Source organism: Cornus florida, unplaced genomic scaffold (genome assembly GCF_030987335.1).
Source record: "Cornus florida cultivar Cherokee Brave unplaced genomic scaffold, ASM3098733v1 CherokeeBrave_3.0.0_Hap2_Chr02, whole genome shotgun sequence".
NCBI classification, from domain to species: Eukaryota; Viridiplantae; Streptophyta; class Magnoliopsida; order Cornales; family Cornaceae; genus Cornus; species Cornus florida.
This window is the reverse complement of record NW_026775572.1, coordinates 39,668,515-39,694,840: the sequence shown is the minus strand read 5'-3', so window position 1 is coordinate 39,694,840 and position 26,326 is coordinate 39,668,515. Positions and strand designations below refer to the sequence as shown.

At 33.5% G+C, this 26,326-nt stretch overlaps 2 protein-coding genes and 2 non-coding genes across 4 annotated transcripts; 2 read left to right on the top strand and 2 right to left on the bottom strand.

Moving 5' to 3' along the window:
* Window positions 1–4,037: 4,037 nt before the first annotated feature.
* On the bottom strand, window positions 4,038–7,261 carry LOC132296099 (uncharacterized). The gene is made up of 4 exons (XM_059794340.1): window positions 7,127–7,261; window positions 4,592–4,823; window positions 4,437–4,501; window positions 4,038–4,316 (listed from the first exon to the last, which is right to left on the bottom strand). Exons 1-4 carry the CDS (start codon window positions 7,259–7,261, stop codon window positions 4,038–4,040), a joined length of 711 nt encoding a protein of 236 aa, XP_059650323.1.
* A 2,557-nt stretch (window positions 7,262–9,818) lies between these two features.
* On the top strand, window positions 9,819–9,902 carry LOC132298102 (small nucleolar RNA R160). The gene has a single exon (XR_009479527.1). It is a non-coding gene; the product is annotated as a small nucleolar RNA R160 (small nucleolar RNA).
* An 800-nt stretch (window positions 9,903–10,702) lies between these two features.
* LOC132298097 (small nucleolar RNA R160) lies at window positions 10,703–10,781 on the top strand. The gene has a single exon (XR_009479522.1). It is a non-coding gene; the product is annotated as a small nucleolar RNA R160 (small nucleolar RNA).
* Window positions 10,782–13,358: 2,577 nt separating this feature from the next.
* On the bottom strand, window positions 13,359–14,474 carry LOC132296098 (vegetative cell wall protein gp1-like). Its single transcript, XM_059794339.1, has one exon. The coding sequence runs from the start codon at window positions 14,472–14,474 to the stop codon at window positions 13,359–13,361; it is 1,116 nt and encodes a 371-aa protein (XP_059650322.1).
* Window positions 14,475–26,326: the final 11,852 nt, after the last annotated feature.

Genomic DNA, 26,326 nt, shown 5'->3' with positions numbered 1-26,326 from the left:
TCTTTGGGTTCGATCTTTAGTCAGTGAGTTCGAGTTTGACTTCGAGTCAGAAAGTACTACACCGAGCCAGTTCACATATTCCTTTGGTTTGCAGTGCTACTACCGAAGGAAGACAAGTTATTGTATCCTAGGAGATAGACGCCATTGAGTCTGTTAGCACCATAGTGGGGCGAATCTGTCTTAAGGACATATAATAATTCTAGCCTCGACTTTTAATCAGGTTTCTTTATTTTATAGTTTTTATTTTATTATATTCAACTATATATTATAAGTAATTATATATATAGATTATTATTTTATAATAATAATTATATATATATATATATATATATATATATATAAACATTATATTTTTACATAATATTTAAATAAATAGTACTATAGTATATGGTATACTTAGACCATATTTTGGACAACACTATATACGAGTGCTTATACGTGAGTCAACTGCAAAAAATATCCCTAATGTATACTTTGCTTAGCACTTTCATCCCCTATTTGAAAAAGTGTGCTAAAAACACCTATATTCTTTTCACCTCTCAATAAAAAAATTCACGTAAAGTAATGTTGTAATATCCGTTTTGCTCTTTTACTCTTCCGAAAATGCCTAGGGGGTGCCCGGGGGGGTGTGTATGCTAATAATATCATAGTATAGGAGTGTTATGTGCACATTAACTATATTGAACTCACTTTTAAGGATTTTCTCTAACCTTTTTAAAAGAAAAAAAAAATTTCTCTATAATTTTCACTAACAGTGTATTATCCCTCTCTCTTAAAAACAAAATAAAAATTTATTGTCACAATTGTCAAATTAATGTACAGTATATCATGTGGAATGAAAACTTCAATATTTTTTTATAATTATGAAAAAGAAAAAAATTATTCCCAATTTAAATTTTAATATAGTTATCAGTTTTCATTAAATATAATTAAAAATTTAAATCAAAGACACTTATTCATTATATTTAAACAATATACATTTAATTTTTTATACTTTATAATTTGCATTAAATTTTTACAAATATATATATATATATATATATATATATATATATATTTACATAGCAACAAATGTGTATTCAATATTTATTTGAAAAAAAAAAAAATAAACAAACAAACAAATGGGTGTTCATAAAATGCTTACAGTGCATATCACACCCTTCATATACTAAATGACCATTTTTGGTTATTTCATAAAATGATGCATTTGTAAATAATAAGTCCAAAAACACTACCGTCCTTTCACTGCTCCTTTTGGGGGTGCGCACGGTGCGGTTCGGTACAATTTTTGATCGAATCGGAACCGAAACCGTTCCCAATGATTCCCAAAAATTAGAACCGGAACCGAATCGTTGAGAACTAGAACCGAACCGAACCGTAAATACTGGTACTGTTCGGTTTGGTTCCAGGGTTCCAAAACTATTTCTTTTCTTAACTATTTCTCTTCCCACAATTCCCATATTTGAGCCATAGCTAAAAGAAAATACAATAGCAAAAAAATAAAAATAAAAATACAGAATAGAAAATTGTAAACTGGTTGTCACTAATATTACATCCCATGGCAGAAAAAATTTTGATGGAGCACGTGAGGAAGATGATCAGATGATGAAGCCGGTAAATCCGTGTCTTTGACTTGCTGGATGGTTGAGACATATTAATGGAGAGAATGGGAAAGAGAGATGAGATTGTGAGAGACAGCTATAGTAAAAATACTGTTTCTGTTTTAGCCAAAAACAAAATGCGTAAAACAAAGTACATGCCAAACGAGGTTGGGAATGTTTTCCTTGTGCTCTTGTTGGGTGGACTACTTTGGGTCTTGAACGTTTTGTTTTGGGCCTTGTTTTCTATAGGCCCGCATCTTTGCATATTCCTTTATCCCTTATTAATACTTTTTTTATTTAAAAATAAATATTTTCTATTTTTTATTTGCAGTTTTGCCTCTTTAAAAATTTATTATTCTATTGAGTTACAACCAAATTTAAACTCCTCTTCATAATACCTCTCCTGTTGTATTCTAAATTCTGTATTAAAAAAGTGATCGGTTATAGGTTTGGACTGTTAATCACCTGCTTAAATCTTAAAAACAATAACATATTTAAAATATGATGTCATATTGTGAGCACGGATCAACTGTTGTTTTGTGATCTGCACTTTTGCTGCATTGTCAATTAATCAAATATGATTTGATTCTAGTTGTTCAGCAAAACTGAAAACACAAAAAAATTAATCAATATTTCTTATGACATGTTTCATATTCTTTTTTTCACTCAATGTTCGTGAAAGATTTCTTCATTGGGTAGCAATTAGACACTGAATTACAATATCACAGAACCTGATTGCAAAAGCAATGGAACTTTCACTTGGCGAAAGGAAAAGAAAATTACAATGTTGACCATTTGTGTTACCATTGTGGGAGAGCATTATTGTAAAATGGACGACTTTTTCTATATGTGACTATGGATATGTATCACCAAAAGATGGTTCAGGATAAGTCTAAACCCTAAACATCAGTTATAAATGATTAATCCTAGCATTTTCGCTGGACTGCTGGGCCTAAGGGATTTTTTTAGAATTTGTTTGATTCTAATTGTGGGAACAATTTTTTGTTTTAAAAAAATTAAAAATAAAAAATTGTACACAAAATTTTGATTTGGTTTAATTTTTTGAAAACTATTTTTTAAAAACTCAGTTCTAAAAAGGAATGTTTTCAGAGAACTGTATTTTATTATTATCTGAAAACTATTTTATGTTGTCTGAATTCTTAAGAACTATTTTCATAGTTACAAACCAAACATGCCCTTATTTTTTTTCGAAAATGGTTAAGCAATGTATTTATGTATAGGAAAATGTACAAGGCAAAGGCCAACGATGTTATTTATTTATTTTTTTTACAAAAAAAATATATATATTTTATCATGTGTTAATGTACCCTCACAATCAAATTCCAAGCTTTGTGTATATGGCAGTCGAAAGTGTGACCAACGAGGACATCGTGACCCTAAAGAGATAATTATGACGACCTTGTAGACGAGTGCTAGAGGCAATAATAGACTATCACCTCCCACATCAAAATGAGTTAAATGCGCACATTCCCACATTGACCGGTTATGGAGAGGGGAAGTGCTATGATGATATCTCCAAATGGTTGAAACCCTATTAGGGTAAAACTCAATCACAAATTTATTTGTGCTCCAATCCAATATCATATCATGTGTTGGAGTGGACAGTTATGATTGTATCTTTAATTATAATAAAATTAAAAGGTGAATATTAATTATTTTTATTTATTTTTTAAGAGATGAAGAATTTCATGAACTTTTTTTATTAAAAAAAAAATTTACTGTACTTAATGATGAAAAATAAGTTTCCCTTATCATTTATGAATTAAATACCAAACATATACTACTAGATAATAGATCTGAACGCAAAACCAATCTAATTTTGAACTAGTAATGTGCTCTCTCGGAGTTTATAGCTGCCTCTAACTTTTCCTCTGTTCTCTCTCTTACCCATCTTTCTCGTAGTTGCTCAGATGAGCTTCCTGTTGTGAAAAGTCCTTTCACTATAACGGGCTTTTAAGAATCACTTATAGGAAGGAATTTAGAAATAAGAAAGGCGTTTGGTAAACCTTACTTTTGAGAACTTCTTTTATGTACAAAAGTGATTTTACTCACACGATATGTGTTTGGTTGCAAAGTCACCAAAGTCCTTCTACTATTAAATAACTACAAGTTTACAATAATATCTTTACATTCTATTTGACACAAATATTGAATCATATCAACATCAAAAAAATAATAATAATAATTGTAATTAACATAAATTATAATGAACAATTAGATAGAACACTTCTACCACTAAAAATGGATAATCGATATGTTAAATATTATTTAAAGAAGACAATAAATTTCCATTTATATATAAAGTAAACATGATCAATAATTTAAATACTAATTCCAAATAAACAATAATTATTCAAAATAAATAAATTAAAATTTTAGAATCAATCCTAAGACATAAATAGACTAAGGAACAATTTATCTAGTTGATTGCCATATTGAATTAGCAATCCCATCACGTATAATGCTCATCTCTTGTTGTTGGTCCACCGTTCCACTAGATTCCGATAAAGTAACACGCGTGTACATATCATCGTTGTCACTGGCATAACCTTCATCATCATCATATCGTCGAAATTCGGCATCCGCTATTGCTTCTTGTCGTATATAATTGTGTAATGCCATTGATGCAATCACAATTAACCTTTGTGTTGGGAATGGAAAAGGAGCCATATGTTTTAAAATTGCCCACCGAGCCTTCCAAACTCCAAAACAACATTCATTTATATTTCTAAGAGATGAGTGAGCATAATTAAACAGTTCTCTAACTCCTCTTGGTTGGCGATTTCTTTGAAATTCTTGTAAATGATAACGTACTCCTTTATATGGTGCTAAATATCCTGGCATGTTAGCATACCCAGCATCAACAACATAATATTTACCTACAAAAAGAAAAAGAAAAATATATAAAAAAAAGTTACATAAAAAAAAAAATAAAATAAAAGAAAAAAGAAAAAAAAAATTATACGAACCACTTGGAGGCTTGGGAAAATTCAAATTTGGCCTACCAAGAGCTTCGTTAAGTATACGAGAATCATGAGCCGATCCCTCCCATCCAGCCCAAACAAATGTGAATTTCATATCAAATGAGCAAGCAGCTATCACATTTTGTGTGCAATCTCCTTTACGTCCACGATATGCAAGTTGTTGATCGACTGGAATCACTGCATCAATATGCGTTCCATCGATTGCACCAATGCAAGCCTACAAAAAAGATTGTTATGAAGTTAACAATGAAATAATGATAAAATATAATAATATAATTAATTATGAAAGAAGTACATAAATTACCTTAAAATGAGGCCAATATTTAGGATTGTTGCGCATATGAATAGGGATATCATCAAACGAAGGAGGCACATTTTTTCATCTATTTTTTGTCATATTTTTTTCAGTTCTCCTTTGAAAGTTTTGCAGTACATAATTCCATCCTTCCTTACTAAGGACAATCCCTTTTTTATTTCCCTTTAACATTTGATCATAACATAATTGTACAAAAATACTATGCAACTCATTATTCCAAATTGCTTTTCCCTTTTTTTCACTCTTTTGACTTTGCATTGATAACCCACCTGTTTCATTATTTGCCATCTATAACATAATATAACAAATTAGCTTGGACAATCAAAATGCATGGTACAACATGCATGTTTGTGAGCAAGTTAGGCACAGTAATAAGCTACAAACATGTAATGCATGATACATCCATAAATACATAGATGAATACATAAAAATAAAAAGAATTAAAGTTGCCCCCATTTCCTATGTCCTCATTATAAGAGCTCATTTCATACCATAAAATTAATAATCTATAAAGAATTAAAATAACCTCAACTTCAGAGTACAGAGAAACAACAAAAAATGAAATAGTACAGAGAAAACCATTTAGGAAAAAAAAAAGACATAGTACAGAGAAAACAACAAAAAATGAACAGAATGAATCCCATCCTTTAGCTAGAAGAAAGTAGATCACAACGTGATAGCATTCCCAAACTGTCCATGATATCACAAAGAGATTGAACCAAAACCAGGTCTCACGGCCCTCGCAAGACACTTACCCATAGAGGAAGTGAACTCACAAGGCATCAAAAACCACAAAGAAAAAAAACAGTGCATCAGCATCTATCAAAAAAATAAATAAAGTTTGTCACACTGTCAAGTTTTTTTTTTTTCTTTTTCGGACACACTATCAAGTTTGACAAATCAGTCAAATTGCAACAAATTACAAAAACAGAGACACATATCAATTATTATTATTATTATTATTATTTTGATAAATAGAGACATGTACCAAATTCTACAACTTTGAAATTAGAAAAACCAGTGCTATAGATCAATATATAAACACCTTGACAAAAATCCAATGATGATAACTAGCAAGAAAGAGGAGATAATATGTGATAATACATCTTCACAACATCAAATTGACCGAAAAGTTCATGTCTCGAATATAGAAGGAAAATAACATATTCAACAACAATGAGAATGATTTTGCAGAAGAAATGAATTGTTCTATGATGCACTTAAAAAATCATGTCTAACCTGAGTTCGAGTTTTGCAACTTATGAATCATGCAGAGAATTTGCAGAAATTGAAAGAGCTACTAAAGATTGAAAGGGAGAAAGATAATATATATAGCAGTAGTATTTAGACAATTGCAAATTTTGTTGATAGGAATGTTAGTCCTAAATTTTCTCTCGGAAATTTTTTTGCCCGCCTATTCCAAACGAAATTTTTTTATATGAATTTTTTTTGCCTGCGGGTTTTTTTTGCCTCCATACGAAATTTTTTGTAGGAATTTTTTTTCTGCGTATTCGTAGGAATTTTAAAACTTTCCATAGGAGACGAAACATACCAAAACTCTTCATTGGTCAAAGAAATTCTAGAGATTGATAGAGGTGAACTTACAGAAACGATGATTCGATAATGGATTCTAGGGCAGTGGCAAATTGGGAATGGAGAATTTGATGAAAAATACTATGATTAGGAGTGTAGCAACACTCAAATTCATCTTCAAAATCCTAAATAATATTCTCTAGCAGAAATCCAAACACTAGTGGGCTATGCGGAACTCCGGCGAGAAAGTACGCTTCATGCGAATTTTCTTTTTCCTGTTAGTTCGTCATCTCCCCTAGAAGACATAGATTCCTTTCGTAATAAAATTGAGAACGAAGGTTAATTTGAAAAAAAAATTATAATTTATAAGGTCAAAATTGTAACAACAATATTTATCACTTAAAACCCTCCTTGCTTCCCGAGAAGTGAATTTGAGAAGCCTCATTTTGTTGCTTCGGTAGAATGGACTTTTGAAGAGTTGGGCTTTATAAGGAAGCCCTTTTAAAAATATTTACCTAACACTCAATTTTTTTGTGAATTCCTTCCTGGACTTAAAAGCCTATTTTGAAGCCTCCAGAAGCCACGCCAAACACAGCCATACTACTAGATAATAGATCTGAACGCAAAACCAATCTAATTTTGAACTAGTAATGTGCTCTCTTGGAGTTTACAGCCATCTCTAACTTCCTCTGTTCTCTCTCTTGCCTATCTCTCTTGTAGCCGCTCGGCCCTTTCTGCTTTGCTCCCTGTTCCCTTCCATGGGAGTGGGGAGGTGACCTTGCTTGCCTCCCACGTGTTAATAACATCGGCGTGTCACAATAAGTTCGCATGTGGGTGGTTTTTCACGTTGTTTTTTTGTTTTTGTATGACTAGATCTGCTTTTATTTGGTTTGTTTCAGACTCGACAGGGTGGATATGTTGTTTTTCCTTTGGCTAGATCTCTGATCTAGGTCGATTTTTGTTTTTCTCTGGCTTGATTTGATCTTGTGCGGAGTTGGGTGTGTGGAGGCGCCTTGTGGATACAGTTTTGGAGCTGTTGCCTTGATGATGGTTTGACCTTTAGTCACTCCAGTTTGCTGCTCTTTTCTCTTGGTGATTTCCGTTCTAGAGCGGTGACTATTTCTTAATAAATCTGAACCTATTATTCATTTTATTGTATTGCTTAATTATTTGTATGTCTTTATTTGATTTGTGCCTTTCAAATAATAAAAAAAAAACAAAATGCGCTGTGTCGGTAAGACTCGTAAAGTATTTTACAAATAAATCACTACTATATTGTCTCACGTCGAGATGGTCTACTAAACCTAGCTCTTTCTAAGACCCTCCTCCCTTCACTGCCTCCTCCTCAACCGACACCTCCGATGAACTAACAGCTGTAAACATCTCGGTCTTCTTTTAGCGTTTGTTTCCAATGAGGGCTGTTTCCTCCCTCTTTCTTTTGGCTATATTATCAACAATGCCGAGGGCTTTTTGGGTGGCCAACTGCTACTAATCGGGTGAACGTCGTATAAACGGAGGTAGATATAACATCCAAACCCTATACGTTCGAAATGATGCTATTCTACCATTATAGTATAGTTTGTATAGAAAAGTGCAAAGGGATTGCTTGTGTATTCCTAGAGACGGTGGATAGAGTTTTGATGCAGACTGTTTTGTTTCCATAAATTTTCCATTTCATTTTCTATTTCTTTGCATTGCTTTTCTGGCCCTTACATTGATTTTACTGGAAACTTTGTTTGGTTAAAACTGTTGAGACTGAAAACACATCGTGATTTTGGTTGAAAACATGTATCCTTAAGAAATAGGTCAGGAGTTTCGGTTTAAGTATCATTTTCTTAAAAAAAACAACAGAAAAGGAAAAAATCATATATCTTATTAACATTTAACAATCCAGGTCATACTTTGGGTGGGATCTGCCAGAACTGGTTCCAAATTCGGACCAAACATCAGAGGCCTTCTGTTTGGGGTTTCAAATCCGAAAGTTTTAATCTTTTAGCGAGACAGAGGGTCATTGGGGCGGGTACGGGTCATTTTACCTGTTTATATGATATATTGATGTGCTTTAGAAATTGGGACCTGGATCATTTTGGTTGGTTTTGCAGCCGGTTGACAGGTCTGGCTGGTTTTGTTTATAAGCATATCCTAAGGGGAATATTGTTTTTCCCTTCTCGGATCCATTATTCCTGCCTAACTTCGTTTTATCGAATGTTCCCCCGATGGGACAACTTGTTCCAAACCCGAACCACTAATATTAGAGCAAAGAGGCGGACAAGTTACATTATTAGGAGTGCACAAAAATTATTAGAATTGATAAACCGGATCAGACTAAACCATGTTGTTTGGTTCAATTCTATGATAGAATGGTTCGGTTTCGGTTCTAAAATTAAAGAATGGTTGATAATGGTTTGCTTCGGAGTTGAGGTAAAATTGAATCAAACTATTAACCTATTTAATATATATTTTACATGAACGTAAATGCACAATTTTTAGTAGTAGAGAACAAAATTTACCATGCAGTCCTATGTTATATAATACATAGGATAATCATCTCTCTCTCTCTATATGTATATATATATATATATTTCAATATTTGATTTTTCATTCGATTAATATATATATATATATATATATATATATATCTATCTATCTGTGTGTGTATATTTTTTTTAAAAAAAATTAAATAATTGGCAAGCACAAAGTTATGGGGGAAAAAAAATTATATAAAGAACTTTAGATGTAGTCAAATTTTCATTTTCTTACAATTTTTTGATCCATGTGTAACTCATATGAGTTATTGAAGAAAAAGTACAAGTAAATTATTATTATTTTGATAAGTAAGAGAGAATTTAAAAGAAGTCCTCAAGAGGGGAGCGATCCCAGAAAACAAAAGTCACCTAAGGCAACACGTGTCAGCCACAAAGGGTAGGGACTGCGCAATCACAGTGGCTTGTCACTGATTAGCTTTCCTCATCTGAAAATGTGTTGTTGGTATTGGTAACGAACTAGGGTTCTTTCTCGTATGCATACATATATATCTATATATTTACATTGTCATTACGATATTGCTTGACTTAGGTAGAAAAATGTGGAGCACCAGATAGCCCCTTGCTTCTTTAAGTTCAGTTGCAAGGAAATATAGAGAAAAGGGAACTTGGGTGCTAAATTAACATTTGTTTTTGGCACCAACATTTACAAACTGTTCACTGATTCAAACTTCTTTGTTCAGGTTTGTGTTGCCAAACATAGTTTGAGTTTGCCTCTCTCAAATGATCGAAAAATTTCTTGTTTCTTCAGCTAAATTGGTCTCTATGACCTTATTTTAAGCATTGGGAGTCCGAATCAGAGTCCTTTTGTTTTGGGTTTTGTGAAGTGATGAAGTTCTTTTAAGCCGAAGTTCAGTGTAGAACATATGTGTGTATAAATGGTCTTCAAAGTTCTATGATTGCTTCATATTGATGTTGCCATTTTGCTATGCAACTACCCAATTGGTTATAAGACATTTTCCAAAGCTCATTTCACAAGTGACTGGGTGAGTGAGATAGTTTTGTGCTTATATATATATACACACATACCTTTCACTTTTGGCCAGTTGAGGTCGAATGTGCTTTATAGTGTCAAGGGCACCAAAAGGTGCTTTGGTCAATAAAGAGTGCAAATGGAGTATGCATGACACTAATTGCTTTAACGCATGTTTTGTGAGTGTTACTGGTCAAATGTATCTTAGTGATCTTCTGCACCAGCTGCTCAATAGCCTCCTACAGATTGACTGGTATAATTGATGCATAGAGTTCTATCGTTAATTGCTACTTATTTTTTTCAGATATTTCTGTCTATGTAGTGATTCAAATTTGATGTTTAGGCCACTGTGGGTATGATGGTATGAGAAACAACAGATTTGTGGTGTGGTGTGTTGTTATGTAATGCTATTTCATGCTATAAGAGCACAGGGCTTTGGCTTTGTGTTTGTCTTGAGGCCTTGGGGATTTCATTGTCTCTAGACTAACTCACCAGGGTGTTGTTAAAGCCTCCCAGTTTTGATTCTGATGTCATACGAGATTGTGATATTTATCATATTTATTATTCCGACACTTAGTTTCAAACTGCCAGTAGTGGAGTCCTGTTAAGTTTGTATCAGCATCGTACAATTTCTTAGTGCCTTGCTTAAGTGTTCGTAAGTCTTGAAGTTTTAGGTATAATCAGAATACTTTCTTGCCTTGTGTTGTTATGGAGTACCCTGCAAGAAGCAAAGCGAAATGATGAAATATATTAATCTGAATTCCAGTGTGGAATCTGCGTTACAGTAGCCTTCAAAGTTCTCTGATTGCTTTGCTAGATGGTACAACTTTCTAGGCATGGTTGCGCATTATATTCTTTATGTATCAAGTCCCTCTCAGGATTCCATGAAATAGTTCTTGTACTTCGTGTGTGTGGTAGAACTCTTTGCATGTAATTCAAGAGGATGTATCTGAAATCCTAGCCGTGCTCTAAGGATCTATAATCTTATTATATATTATTGTACTGTCGGATACTTTTGAGTACGTATCGAGTAAGTGTTCCCCATGTCATTTGTTGTGTTGGTGCATTTTACAGTTTTCTGATTCCTGATACAAGAAATGCTAATTTGCTGCATGGATTACTGGTCCCAGTGTTTTGTTAATTGCATCTTAATCTTGTCGTCACTAAGTTATGAAAGAAAAGAAAGGATTTTGAGCACCAAAATACATAGTCTGTTACTGTATACACCTTTCAGACTATACGAGCATGGCGCCACAGAAATAATTTTTCTTTTGTTCATTGTGTCTTGTCTCATCTGTATCAAACGTCAAAACCAATGAAAATTTGGAAAAAGACATCCAATTATGACTCTCAAATTTCTTAACTAGGATGTTAGAATCCCATCACTTATATCTATTCATGTTTTTGTATAAAGTTATTGTCTGTCTACTTCAACGAGACATGGTTAGGGATCATTCTGACCACTTAATAGACATGTTGGATGTATATTTGACATGTGCATCGACCGGTGACCATTTCCTTTTGTACTTGTCAAAAAAAAAAGACCATTTCCTTTTGTCACATGGGACAGGCTTTAAGGATGCCGCTGTATTTTATCTTTTAGAACAAGGAAGTACTTTTAGGTAAGATCTTCAAAAATTGGCCCTTCTTCACTGGATCAAGTTTATACCAATTTTTACATTTTAGAGCACTCGTAAATAATAACCTGATGCATAAATAATAACCTGATGCATCATTAATTTGTTATTATTGTTACTGCTGCTGATGTTACAATTGTTGTTGATATTATTATTTCTAATTTAGTTTTTAATGTTAATGCAGCAAAATCCATCCTGTTTGTATTGACATGTTTTAAGTTCTGAATGAGTTTTTGTGATAACCTTGAAGGCTTTGGGGGTTGAATCTTTAGGAGGCATTGTTTGTTGAGCTCAATAAGTGTTTAATTTACCGTATACAAGTTTAAGTGTCTTGAATGACACCTCTTTCCAGCCAACAAAGCTAAGGCAATATATTTCCATTGAGGAGGGACCCAAATTTGTTTGTCTGGAATTTTGCAGGGTCAGGGACATTGTCACTCAATTGAGGCTTACTTCCTTGGCTAGTAGATGTAGTGTCTGATTTCCCTTCAGCTAATCTGTTGAGAGTCCCTCAGAACCCCTCAATGGCTCGAGCCCTTCGTTTGAAGGGCTCATGGCCCCTTTCTACCACACTTCATGCAAGAATGAAATTGGATCCTTATTGTTCAGGTGTGGTTGGGTTGTTTTGTGAATGATCTAAAATACTGATATAGTCAACCTTGTGACTTTATGTTTTCATTAAAGATTTACTGTAATGAATACAGGCATTAACTATATGGTTAATAAAGTTGACTAATTGAATTATTATATTAATATACTAATATAAGTGAGATGATGATTGACACCACTTTTCAGCATTTGCACTTCATTTTTACTTTTTTATAATTGAAATAATAAATTATATTTGCTTAGAATTTAATGATTCACAACCACAAAGAGAAAGCTTTGTAATTGGAGACTTGAGAGGATCTATTCATTAAAAAGAATCAATTTAATACATTTCTTATGTACCCATAGATGCTATATTGGATTTGAATCAGATTTCGGATCAATCTTTATTGATTGACTGCCTCCATTATGTTGTCACTTGCAAGTACCACTATTTTTGGTTTTGGATCTTCCAAATCATCCCCGCAGGAGATCCGGACCCTTTTTTTTTTTTTTTTTTTTTCTGCTACTTCGATAAAAAGATTCATTATCTTCATTAAAAAATAGGAGGTAGAACCAATAAAGTTTTCTTTTAAGATTCATCCCTTGAGTTGAATACCTCATTCAAGAAATGTTTTTGATGTCCCTTCTCTATTATTGGTGTCATATCTGTGAATCCGGATCCCCTCCAATGGAAGGGATCTCGTGCCTTGGTCGTGTGCATTGTCTAGATTGCTGGTGCAATGCACTATATAAAAGTTGTTGTCGTAGTGCATAAGCAATGTGAGTTGTTTCATGATTGATCTAATGACAGAAAACCGCACAAGATGAAATGACATAATAGAGGATCAGGTTCTGAGTCTCTTTGTAGGATACTTGGCCAAAGTGTATATGTGGTTGCTGGTTTATTAATAGTTTGCTACAAAGATTGAATTTATTGGCACTTCAAATTTTTTGTGATCCAACTATTGCTCCTATACTATGCGTACAAAGGGCCCCATTTGTTACTAACTCCATTACTTGTTTATTCATTCATGCATACCAAACATAAACAGAGATGACCTGACCCCTCTACAGTCACCTTCCACTATCATCAATCACTCATATTTATTCCCATTACATAAAATTGTATAACTAAAGTTTATTCATACTCTCTCTTTCTCTAATTATTTTGGTCCTTGAGATGAGCTCCACGGCCACCGTTGGCCTTACTAGAGAGAGAGAGGTGGACACCAGGATCACGGTGAGTGAAAGAACTGTCCAGGAGAATGGAATTGTTCACACCCTGCACGTTGCTGTTTATGAATGCAGTCTTCAATGGCCGCACCATTTTGTCAGGTTTGTCCTCCATCTTTATGTTGATCCCTTCATCATTACTATTTCTTTCCGATTTTTTACCATCTCTGAGCAGACCACGATGGCCCAATTCCATAATAGCACCTCTGTTTTCACCTGCAATTGTTATAACTCTCACCCCAAAATCTTTGGAGTCCGAATACGTCTTATAAAAACCTTTCTTATCATTGGAGGTGTTGGGTATGATCACTTTAGGTTCTTCAAAGGTTTCTTGCATAATTATAGTTTTCTGCTCGGATTTTGATGGAATCTTGGTTTCGGGTTTGCCTTCAAACTTTATTTGTGCAGGAGGAAGGACCAGAGGAGATGGTGGGTTACTAGAAACGGGCTCCATCTTGGGGGATAGAGGTGAGGTTTTTGCCAAAGGGTTGATGATTTTTGGGGAGGATGTTGGTGTTGCAGCACGAGCATTGACAGTGGCGGCAGCGGCAGTGGCGGAGATAGAAGGTGGTGCCGGTGGTGACATTACTTTGTGGGCTGGAGAACCGGGCAATGAAGAAGCTGAAAGTACTTTTTTGTTAGGAGATGATGGTGTTGAAGAGGAGGATGCAACTGGAGGAACAACTGGGGATTTTGGTGATGGTTTTGGTGCTGGAGACGTTGGCAAAGAAGAAGCGGAAACTTTGATGATTGGAGATGATGGGACAGAAGTGGTGGCAGGAGGTGGTGCAGCAACAGGAGAAGGTGGTCGTGGTGATGGCGAAGCAGTGTGAGCTGGAGGAGCAGCAGCAACAGGTGGTGCATGAGGTTGGGCAGGTGCTTGAGGCTGAGCTACTGAGGGTGGCCTTAATGTGGGTCGGACAAATGGTGGCCTTGGCTGGTGAGCAGGTGGTTGAGCCTGCGCTAAAGGGGCTGGGGATGGGGGGCGATTCATAGAAGCTGATCGGAACCATGGACGAGCTGGTGCTTGCTGATTTGCCATAATATATGTGATACGATGAGTTTAGGCAGTGTATTTCAAGCAAGTTGTATGTATAAGCCAACAACCAACTCAGACTCACATTTATAGTTAATAGACATGACTGCTAAACAAGCCGAAGCAGCTGGGAGGCATCAGATTCACCAAGCACCTACAATTAAGTCAAAATCTCAATAGATTGGCATCAAGTATGGGCTGGAGTCTTTCATTGATGAAGAGTAAAAGACTAGTGAATTGCACTTTTCCTTGGCCCTTGAGACAAAATTAATGGTGTTCTAAGTATTTTTAGACCAATTTCAACTTTTGGCCCCTAAAGCATAGGCACTCTAAAGTTGTAAATATTATTCTCATTTTGTAAAATATAGTCGCAAGCCTTGAGCTTAAGTGCGCATATTGTGCGTATGCGTGTCTGCGCGTTCTTTGAACCATTATTTTTGAAGAGTAATGTGCTAATTGCGGCTTCTAGATACAAGAGCTACTACACATTAATAAACCATCACAGAATGGTGATGCCATATGGAGGCGCATATTAGATACATGTCATCTCTAACGTAGGAGTAGATATTGGGTGCTTTGGGAACGCAACTTGTATACCCCCATTCAATCAAATATATCATATTATTATTTTGGTATTGGCAATTTTGTAGGTAGATGGATTAATTTTTTTTTAAATGATGCATTGTTATTGGGTGTGTATACCGTGGACGAGACAAGGCACTCAATATACATACTCATACGTAGGTTGGGTTTCAGCGGGTTTTTGGCTGGTCATAAGTGGGTTGATCGCGAATGGATTGGTAACCCATTATCAATCCATCAATAGGGGGTCATATGCAGATTGTGTATCAAATGGACTGATCAACCCACACATAACCGGTTGACCCATTCACATAATTTATTATTGTTATTATTTTTATTTTTTTCCTCCCCTACTCACAAAATTATGCATGTATATGACTTTTTTATATATAAATTTATATATTAATCTACTCACAAAATTATTCATGTATATGACTTTTTTATATATAAATTTATATTTTAATCTACTCACAAAATTATTCTGATGATTGTTTTTTTAATATTCACAATAATAATAATTATTATTGTATTTTTCTGCTTTCTTGATGGAAATGTATAATTGAAGTTTATATGTTATTTACTATAGAATAATCCTAACAAAAGCCCCAGATTTCATCTTTGGTAATAAGGAAATAATATATAACAATTCAGATTTTAAAAGTTCAATTAGTAAGTAATTTTTTTTAAACAAATCTGTGCTTTACATCTTGTAGTGTATTGACTTAATAATTGGCAGGTTATCCAACTCTATTTTGACAAAATTTTATATGGGCCATTTTTTGTTCACTTAATTAATTTTTCAAGCCCTATATATATATATTTTTTAGATGAGATAAATGAGAAAAGAGAAACGAGGGGAGAGAGACTAGAGAGATAAAAGAGTGGAGAGAGAAAAGAGAGGAGTGAGAGAGATTAAATGAAACAAAGTAATTTGATTTTGAAAAATATCATGTGTGGTGCGCTAAGTGGGCACCCACTCTTAACCCACTACTAACCCATTAAGTATATTATCCATTAATACCTATTCAACTAAATTAGTCACCCAATACCCAATAATTGTTGGACGAATTTGAGCGAATTTTTGGATTTGGGTATATTTTGTCACCCATACTCATGGGTAAAGAATAACCAAAAGGGTTTTTTTTTGGTTAAAGAATAACCAAAAGGGTTGATGTTCACAAATGGGTTGAAATTCACAAATAAAAAAGAAGGTTAATGTTCTTGGAGTGATGCTCACAAAAGGGGTATTCTGATGGCGTTACCTTTGTTTGGGGCAAAAAACATCTAAATGGCCTAGAAACTTTACAAAGCTTAACCCCAAGCTGTGGGTTGGTCTTAATGGCTGGACAACGGGCCTGCTGAGGGCCTGGGCTTACGAGTTTTAAAGGAGGTTTGATCTAATTGGGCCTCCATTATGACTTAATTCTATGATTAAAATGATTATATCGGGCTAATTTAAAGTTTAATTGAGCTGGGGAGTTTAAGTGGGGCTCTAATTCCACTAGAATTAGTTTGAGTACAAGTCTAAAATTGAGGTTTTTTGAGCAAAATTGGGCTTAGTAACTATAATCACTTGTAAGTGATAATATAATAAATACTCCGTAATATATCTATGCCACCATTAAAAATGCGTAGATTTGTTTTTATATACATTTTTTATAATATTTTTAAATTTTAAATTTTAATTTAATACAAGAAGATGGGTAACCAAAAAGTCCTACAGTTACATCCTTACGAAAAAAGAAAGTATCATTAAAGTATTTTATATTTTTAAGTAACTTGAATTTTTAAAATTTTGATTTCTTTTATTTTGATTTCATTTTCTCTATTTTGCTTCTAGAGTTGCTATTGTTTTGTTTCTAGGGTTTGCAGTTGAAGAAGAATCAAGAGAGAAGAAGAATCATGAGAGAATATAATAAAAAATTATAAGTGCAAAGTTATTATTTTTAATTAGGTTTCTGCTACCTTTTCTATTCCATACAAAGTTTGGAATTTTCTCTCGTTTTTTTTTTTTTTTTTTTTTTTTTTTTTTTTTTTTTTTTTTTTTAACAAGTATGTTTACCTTTTCTCTGTTATGAATTTTTTCAATTCCTTTTCTCTATTTTGAATTTTTTAATAATTGATTAGCAACCTTTCCTCTATTATGAGATTTTTTTTTTCAATAATTGATTAGAAACTTGACAACAAATTAAAAATTTTCAGTAAATTGAATTTTTTTTTTTAAATTTTTAATTTCTCTTATCTCTTTTCAATATGATTTCTGTAATTGATTAGCAACTTGATAAATTTGGTTTCTATTATGCAAGTACAATTAATTTTGTCTACGCATATAAAACTTATTTTATTTATGCTTGATTATTATTTACTTTAGTTTTCGATCATAATTAATTTTTTATATATTAATTTTAGAAGCTATATTATATCTGTTTAATTATTATTTTGTTTAGTTTTAAATCACAGTTAATTTTTAATTTACAAATATAATCTACATTATTTCTATTGATTACTGTCTATTTTGGTTTTGAATCACAATTATTTTATTATTAATTCTACTTGATTATTGTTTATAAAATTTATTAATGAAAGAAATAATAAAATTGAACTCTTATAAATATATATTTATAATGACTTTATAAATATTATCAACTTTTTAAAACAATTTGCTAATTGGTTATTTATAAAAGAATATTTTTTATTATAAATTAATTTTTAAGTTTTGACCATGTGCGTCACATGTGTTTTTTATTAGTAAACAAATTAGAAAAGAAAAAAAAAATAGAAAGAAGAAAGAGATTCTTGACCTAGGGACTGACATTTGACACACAAGCCACTCCTAAGCCAAGAGGCCAGTAGTATAATACTTACATTCGATCATATACCATTTACTAAAGTATTTTTTTATATTCATAGACTAGTACTTATTGTTAGATATTAGTATTAGGGTTAGTTGTCTTCACTTACTCTTGTTATCATATATATCATTACCATATATTAGGTTTGCTTGTTCTTTATATATGTCATCTCCTATATAAACTCCTTTGTACTCTTACATTATTACTACAATACAATATACGTTTTATATCTTTCTCTTCTCTTCTTCTTCTTCTCCTCCTCCTCCTTTTTTATTTTTTATTTTATCTAACATGGTATTAGAGTTTTTCGATTACTAGTAAATAGTTTATCAGTTTATTGTAGTCACCACTGGGGATGGCACCATTAGCCCCATCCCCGGTGGCGGTTAATCGGCAAACTCACTCTTTAACTCTCCAAGATTTTCATAAGCCTCGTCCAAGGAAGCTTCGTTGTTTAAGTATTCCTCCGAAAAACCCAACAAGATGCCTCGTTTACAGAAGCCCTGCCTAGGGATGCCCCGTATAGGGAATCTCGTTTAGAGAAGCCTCGCCTAGGGATGCCCCGTATATGGAAGCTTCATTGTTTAAGTCTTCATCAAGGAAATCCAATGAAATGCCTCATTCAGAGATGTTCAACTGTTGGATCAACTTCGTTACGACGCCACCACGCATCTCAAGTGATAATCCCACTCTTCCACGCGCTTCGATGCGTAACAACGGTAATCCCGCACCTCAACGTGTCGGATCAACTCCTTCACCACGCCACCACGCACTATTAGTGGTCATCATGCTCTCACACGTGCCTCAATGTGTCAGATCTTCACAACTCCGTCACCGCGTCGGCATGCACCATCAATGGTCATCATGCACTTCCAAAGCACCATCAACATGGCAAATCCTTACAAATTCGTCACCCATGCCACCGCACCTCAATGTGCCTCAAGTAGTCTTCATGCTCCACCATCGCTTTTATAATCTCGTCTCCAAATACTCAGCTTGAGTTTGAGGAGATTGCTAGATTATATTGTCTATTTTATATTAGGGTTAGGGTTAACTGTACGTCTTCACCTACTTTCATTATCATATATTACGTATAAGGTTTACTTGTTCTCCATATACGTCCTCTCTTATATGAACCCCTCTATACTCTTACATTATTACTATGATGCAATATATAGTTTTTTTTTTTTTTTTTTTTTTTTTTTTTTTTTTTTTTTTTTTTTTTCTCTCTATCTCTTATTTCTAACACTAATAAGTTGATTAGTTGAATTATTATATTAATATACTAATATAAATGATGATGATTCACACTCTACTTTTTAACATTTACATTTCACTTATTTTTTTTAATAATTAAAATGACAAATTATCTTTTTAATAATTGAGTATAAATGTGTGTTTACTTTTAGGGTAACTATGTTAATTTTTTAAAGAAATACAAGTAAAGTACAAGGGTAGAAAAATGATATCATAAACAATTTTATTTATTTATTTATTTTTATTATAACTTTCATGTATAATGAATATTTTATAGTATCACCAAAATTATTTGGTTTAATGGTATTTTCTTTCTTTTCAATTGAAAAGATAAGAGAGTTTGAATCTCCCTCAAATACAATACAAAGGACTAAAGATTTCTCCTCGCTGATGTTTTAAAACGTAAAAAATCATTCCAATATTATAAAAGTATAGAACTGAATGTCTCTACAGCATCGCATCAGGTCTCTCTACAACATCGCATCAACGACTAATCTAATCCAAACAAAGGGGTAGTAAAATATGCTTTAATTTCTATATAAATGTACATTACACGACTAATTCCCTAATTCAAGCAAAGGGTAACAAAACTTGCTTTAATTTTTATATAAATGTATATTGATACCATTTAAAAATTGGTGCGTGACTTAATTAGAGCATCTCCAACTGTTGTGTTTATATTCCTTTTTTGTAAATATGATATCTCATAATAAATTTATATTAAAATTTTGAATTATTTATTTTTAGATGGTTGAAAATTAAAATTTTTTACATATAATACATGACAGTATATATTTTACACAAAATAATATTTTAACATACTCGAAATACTCTTAATTTTCAGACAATACATATACACACATATTAAATAATAATGATTCTAGATTCTTATCCCATAAATTTGAGAGAAGTGCTTGCCATTGCTTAGCTGGTTGGTGTGACAACCATTAACTTATTAATATACAAGTGGGACTGTGCTGTTGTGATTTTTTTTTCAAACGAAATTCTAATATATATTGTGATTTTTTAATTTTTATCTAAAGTTATTATGATTGATTTTGAGTCCAATGAACCTACCACTCCCTTAAATGAGATTCTTTTATGGCCTCAAGTCTATGTCACCACACTTCCAATACACCAAATTTTTATCAGTAATTTATGAGTAGTGATACTTACACAAACACTTGCACTCATGAATTGCTTAATAAAATAATTTTTAATTGATTATTTATATCAAATTTAACTAAATAGGGACTCTACTTCCTTATTTGTTGCATAATTGACCAATTAAAAAAATATTTCTAATAATTCACTGTAACTATTCTATGTATGAATCATTTTCCATAATTTCTTGCTAAGACACCAATAACCTGTCTTAATAACCATGGCTACATTAAGTGATGGTCCACTCAATGGAGGATTCATCACCCTTAAGAAATAATCAACGAAATATGGGGGAAAAAAAAATTCAAATTTTGCCTCTAAAAGCTTTATTCCAACGTTAAAATCAGTCAAGTTCTGAACTATAAATACCACACAGGACAAAGACAAAGAACCCATAGCATGCAGTAATTCTTATAAGTTACTACACAAACCAAAAAATCAGACATGGAGAAAGCTTCTCTGAAGGCGCTTTTCTTGGCCATGCTCTTGGTCACTGCATTTGGTTAGTGTCTCTCTCTCACACACACAAACACACACTGAAATACACACACACACAGACAGTATAGTAGTACACTTTGTATGACATGAAGGTGGACTAATATATAAAATACTGTTTGGTAGGTTTGGTGCTCTCACTTGTGGGTGGACTTGAAGAAGGGGTAGCAGAGCAATGGGACCAAAACGAATCGGTTGTCAAAAACATGATCAATAATCAGAAACTGATGAAGAAGGATGCTTCTATTAAAGATTTTTCTGTGTTGGACAACTTATGCTCCACGATTGATGATTGTCCTGAATGTCCTAAACCTTGCACCGCCCTTTGTGATGCTGATCACCAATGCCAATGTATCGATTGCAGCTGAATGTAACACAAGCTTAGTTAATAAAGTTTTTATGGACAATGTCGACAATATTCACTGAGCAAATACATTTAATTTGCATAATACCAACTCACACACATGCTGTGATGGAGCGATGAATTTATTTCAGAGTCCACATTGAACATTATTAATTTTTTATTTTATTTTTTTTAACTAATATGAAAACGTAAAACAGTAAGCCAAAAAGTATAAGGGCAGGAACAATGCCCCGAGTAAAAAATTATAAAATATAAAACATGAACATTAACTTCATAATTTGAAGTAAAATTTTAAGAGCAATAAAAAGAAAAAATTATAAGAAGAGCAAAAAGGTTAGTGCATAACCAATATTTAAAAAAAAAAAAAAAAAAAAAAAAAAAAAAAAAAAAAAAAAAAAAAAGGGGTTGGTAGGAATAGAATTCCACCACAAGTCTTTGAGATACTATGTAAAGCAGCATCTACGTTTAGCTTCACCTTCAGCTGGAGCCACGCCATTTTAACCTTGGTTTAGTAGGAATAGAATTCTTAGAAATTAATTTTGGAGCATCCACAACAGGCTCGCAGTAATCTTTGAAGAAATAAACACCTCATCCCACATATACAACCCCATTAAAATTTCAATTATTTTTATCTTTGCAAACTTGTACCAACATATATATATAAATAAAGAAGGCAAATAAGCTTACCATAATCTTGAGCACCTTTTCATAAATTTTGCAGCCAATCCCAATCCTGAAACCATAAAATACTGTCACCTCGAAACTCAACCATTAGAGGACTAAGCCTCCACACCACCTTCACAAAGGACAATCGAAAAGAAGATGACATATTGATTCATATGCCATAACTACTGTTGGGGAAATAAAACGATTACCAGAGCAAATAAATCAACTATTCACATAAACACGAAAAACAAAGACAGAAATCTACCTAGTTCACCCAAAAACAGGGTTATGTTCATGGAGAACAAGATTTTACTAAGATTGTAAAATCGTACAAAATAATAGAGGATTACACATAGAGATTTCACTCAACACTCTCAAACCTTGTGAGTTGTGCAGCGGAAGATATTGTGGGAAGTTTAAGTTTTTTATCAGACACTGAGTGAGCTACGGGTGCACAATTCCATATCGCCTGAGTAAGGGAAAGGTGAAATGCTTTTATGTGGTGGTGTTATCTACAATTGGTATAAGGCGTTTTGGGGTAAAATTCAAGAGCAAAACCGTGCGGGCTTAGGCCCAAAACGAACAATATAATACCATTTAGTGGAGTGGGTCGTTACAAATGGTATTAGAGCCTGACTTAGCTGGAAGTGTGACCAACGAGGGCGTTGGCCCCAAAGGGGGGTGATTGTGGCGACCTTGTAGGCGAGTGTGCCGTGGGCGGGTATGAGGCATTGACATGCTACTACACTGGACAAGTTACGGGTGCACAATTCCACATTTCTTTCTATTTTAATTAGGAAACCCAATTGGTAGAATAGACCAATTGTTGTGGGCAAAACCTCATGGACTATGCAGTTCAGAGCAAAACGATCCATTATGTTTGAAACAAAGTACAATAGACTTTGACTCGGGATTACACCATATCGTTCTACCAAATACCAATTGCTGACAATCCTATGGTTTTGCGACGTCCCGTCCAATAGCTCTTGACTCTAAACTTACTCTTGATCTCTGTGGAAGGATTGCTGGTAGATCAAACAACATTCTTCGAATGCTTTGACCCTTCCAAAGTGTGATCGCTTCACCCCTTTTTTTTCAAGATCTGAATTTAAAGTAGAAGAAATAGATCTACTTCTCTAATCGTTGTCGATGCAATATTCAATAGACTTTGAACATGATTAGGAATTGAACAACACCCTAAAATCAATCTTGTTTTTATGTGTGTGTTCAAGAAATAAAAACAGAAAAATCGAATTTTATTTTTTGCAAAACATGTCTCAAATAGGCTTTTAAAGAATCAGAAGTTGTTGTATCAAGTTATATGTAAATCAAGGTTTATATAGACTTTCAAAGGCCTAGATATGCATAGGAAAAATGTAAATTTTGTGCATAGGTCCTTTGGAAAGAAGTCAATATGTACCAAATAGGAAGTTTAGATAGAACAGGAAACAAATTACCTAAACTGTATCAACTTCTGAACCAGTAGCTAGAAGTAGAACCGGTTCCCAAAGGACAGAATGTTGTTCTTCGAAGCTAAGGTTCCTGAACCGATAGAAGAGGTTGGTATGGTTCCCAAATAACAGAATTGAAAGGGAAGGTTTAAACAGTTTAGAAAAATTCTGTTTTGGACGCTTTGAATAATATACCATGTATGTATAGTGTACTAAATGGGATTTAACTTCCTTGTTCACACCTTTTTTTTGTAGATCTCGGTTTATCAAACTTAAAACAACTCTTCAATTCCATAATCGATCTCAATCTTGATTTGGTAACTTGAAAATTACAACTCGATCGAACTTGTTTTGACACCAAAATTAGTCAATTACAAAAATTATATCTCACAATCTCCCTGTTTGGCAATTTTGTGACAAAACCCAAAAAACAAGAAGTATTCTACCCAAGCAGAAAAAAAGATTGCAACTTAAATTTACAAGCCTACAAACAAATTAGTTTATCGAAGTAGAAGATTGAAGAAGACCTACCTATTTGGGTGTAACTGTAAGCTGGCAATTGTCGTCTGTATCTCGTAGCTTGAGTGATAAATCATCTTCTGTGATCTCGGCCACTGTTAGAGCTTAGAAGAGGCTTTATGATCATTGGCGCTAGGGTTTTCTCTCAATAGGAGGCAATGTCACCATCAACTTCTCTTGATAAATCGGAGGCCACTGTGCCTGTTTCGTCAATCTTCTCAAGGTAAAATTTCTCCCGTTCACTCTTCTCTCTTCTAATTAATGACACTGTCCATTTTTTATACACCAATTTTGATATAGTATGACATAATGAGTTTTGAATTGTTATTTATTTATTAATTTATTTTTCTTCTTGTAGGAGCGATGCATAGGAATTTCATTTTATTTTGTTTAATTTTGTAGGTAATTGGGGCTAGTGATACTTAATTATTATAGATAATTTTTTTAATTATTTAGAAGTTATTTCTTGGATAAACAATATATTTCTACAATTCTACAAATTGCAGCACTCTAGGTTTGATCCTTGCAAGTTAATTTTTTCCCAATATGAGAAGATTGAGTTTTGTAGATGTGAAATGAAAGTGCGTTGTGGACACGCACATAAATAAAGTACGAAATTACAACTCACACATCAAATTGCTACATTGCAAAGTCTGCAATGGAATGACTTCTTTAGCCCTCACTTTGCAATCCTAGCTAGCTCCGCCCTTCCGTATAAAGTTAGGTGACGTGACACTATATCTACACGCTACGTGTCAGTGACTAAGCCAGATGGTCAAGAGTTGGAGAACACCGTAATAGTTATATATAGAGTAGGTTTATTCTTAACCCATACAAGCGGTGGATGAGATTAAATTGGGGGTGGCTAACATGCATGAAGAAAAATCGCCATGCACTAGAAAATGGATAGTATAATAGCTTGCTCAAAGCATCCTTGTCTCATCGTCAAAGCTTGAAAAGTTAACGAAGGGTAAGAAAAATATGTTGAGTAAGCTTTTGAGAGATATTATGAGTGACTCCATTTTTAGACTAAAGTATTACTTAATAGCAGTTTGTGAAATCATCATTAAAGAGACAGTGATATATGACAAATCATCATTAGGGAGACTGTGACATGCTCAACTCCTCCACCTCCACCACCACTTTCCTAGTATCTAAAAAAAAATCTTTCACTTTGAGTTGGCAACAGAAACTTACCTCTCTATATATATATATATATATATATATATATATTGGGAAGTTATTTATCTAACCATTCTTGCCATCTCTTTCTAACCAATGAAGATGATTATCTACCAAAAAAAATTAAAATACTACACATGAGTATAACACGTGCGACTATCGTGTAAGCACGAGAGAACACCACCATAATAGTTATATATATACAATCAAAGCGGATCCAGGGGTGAGCTCTGGTAGGCTTGAGCATACAAAAAAAAAAAAAAAAATTACTAGAGGTAAATTTAGCCGAGTCAAAAAAAAAAAAAAAAGTTTTAGTAGTACTAGCTCGCCCCAGAATAAATTAGCCTACCCCATTATGCAGTTTTAGATCCACCCTTGTATACAATAGGTTTGTTTTCAACCCATACATGATAAAATGAATAGTGATTTACCCTAAAAATAGACATTGTTATTATCTCTCAATAGCTTGCTCAAAGCATCATTGTCTCATCCTCAAAGCATGAAAATTTAACGATGGGTAAAAAATTTGTGTTAAGTAAGCTTTTGAGAGATAATAGGAGTGACTCCATTCTCAGACTAAATCATTATTTAACTGCCGTTTGTGAAATCATCATTAGAGACATTGTGATAAACTCAACTTTTCCACCTCCACTTTACTAGTATCTAAAAAAATCCTTCACTTTGAATTGCTAACTCACCTCTCTCTCTCCCTCTCTCTATATATATATATCTATATCAAATATATATATTTTTTCTGGAAGTTATATATCAAACAATTCTTGCCATCTCTTTCCAACCAATGAAGTTGAGTTAATAACTTTCCATCGAGGCAAGGGCGTAATTGGTTCCCCTTCGGCAGATTTGTTGAAAGTCTCTTAGATGTAGAACCCCTCAATGAAAATTTAGGCACTTCTTTTGAAGGGCAAGCAAGAAAGAAATTGTATCTTGTGAGATATAAATTTTATAATTGGCTAATTTCGTTATCAAAATAAGTCCGATCGAGTTGTAATTTTCAAATTTTCAAAGATTGAAGATCGGATGCGGATTTGAAGAAGTTCAAGTGTTCATGGTTGCTACACTCCGAGTTGATAAGAACAATGCTATAGGAAGGTATGTGAGTGAGTGAGAACACGTAAGGAGTTTAGAAGACTAAAGAAAACCAAAATATTCTATTCTGCCTAATGGGAACCGGTAGGAAACATTGGTTCACAAAAGGTTTTGTCGCTGTTAATCTTGAACCGGTAGGAGAAATGGGAAACAGTGGCCAAAGTACGTCAGAAAGGCTTCTAACCTTCTTGAATCGGTAGCCAATTTGGGAACCGGTAG

Bases quoted from the DNA above. Each gene is read 5' to 3' on its own strand.
- LOC132296099 (XM_059794340.1), bottom strand. From the start codon at position 7,261: ATGTTATTAACACGTGGGAGGCAAGCAAGGTCACCTCCCCACTCCCAT. The intron at 4,824-7,126 runs GTAAACTCCAAG...TCTTTTTTGTAG, and splicing joins AGAGGAAGTTAGAGATGGCT to GCTTGCATTGGTGCAATCGA. The intron at 4,317-4,436 runs GTACGTTATCAT...GGAGTTTGGAAG, and splicing joins ATTTAGCACCATATAAAGGA to GCTCGGTGGGCAATTTTAAA.
- LOC132296098 (XM_059794339.1), bottom strand. From the start codon at position 14,474: ATGGCAAATCAGCAAGCACCAGCTCGTCCATGGTTCCGATCAGCTTCT.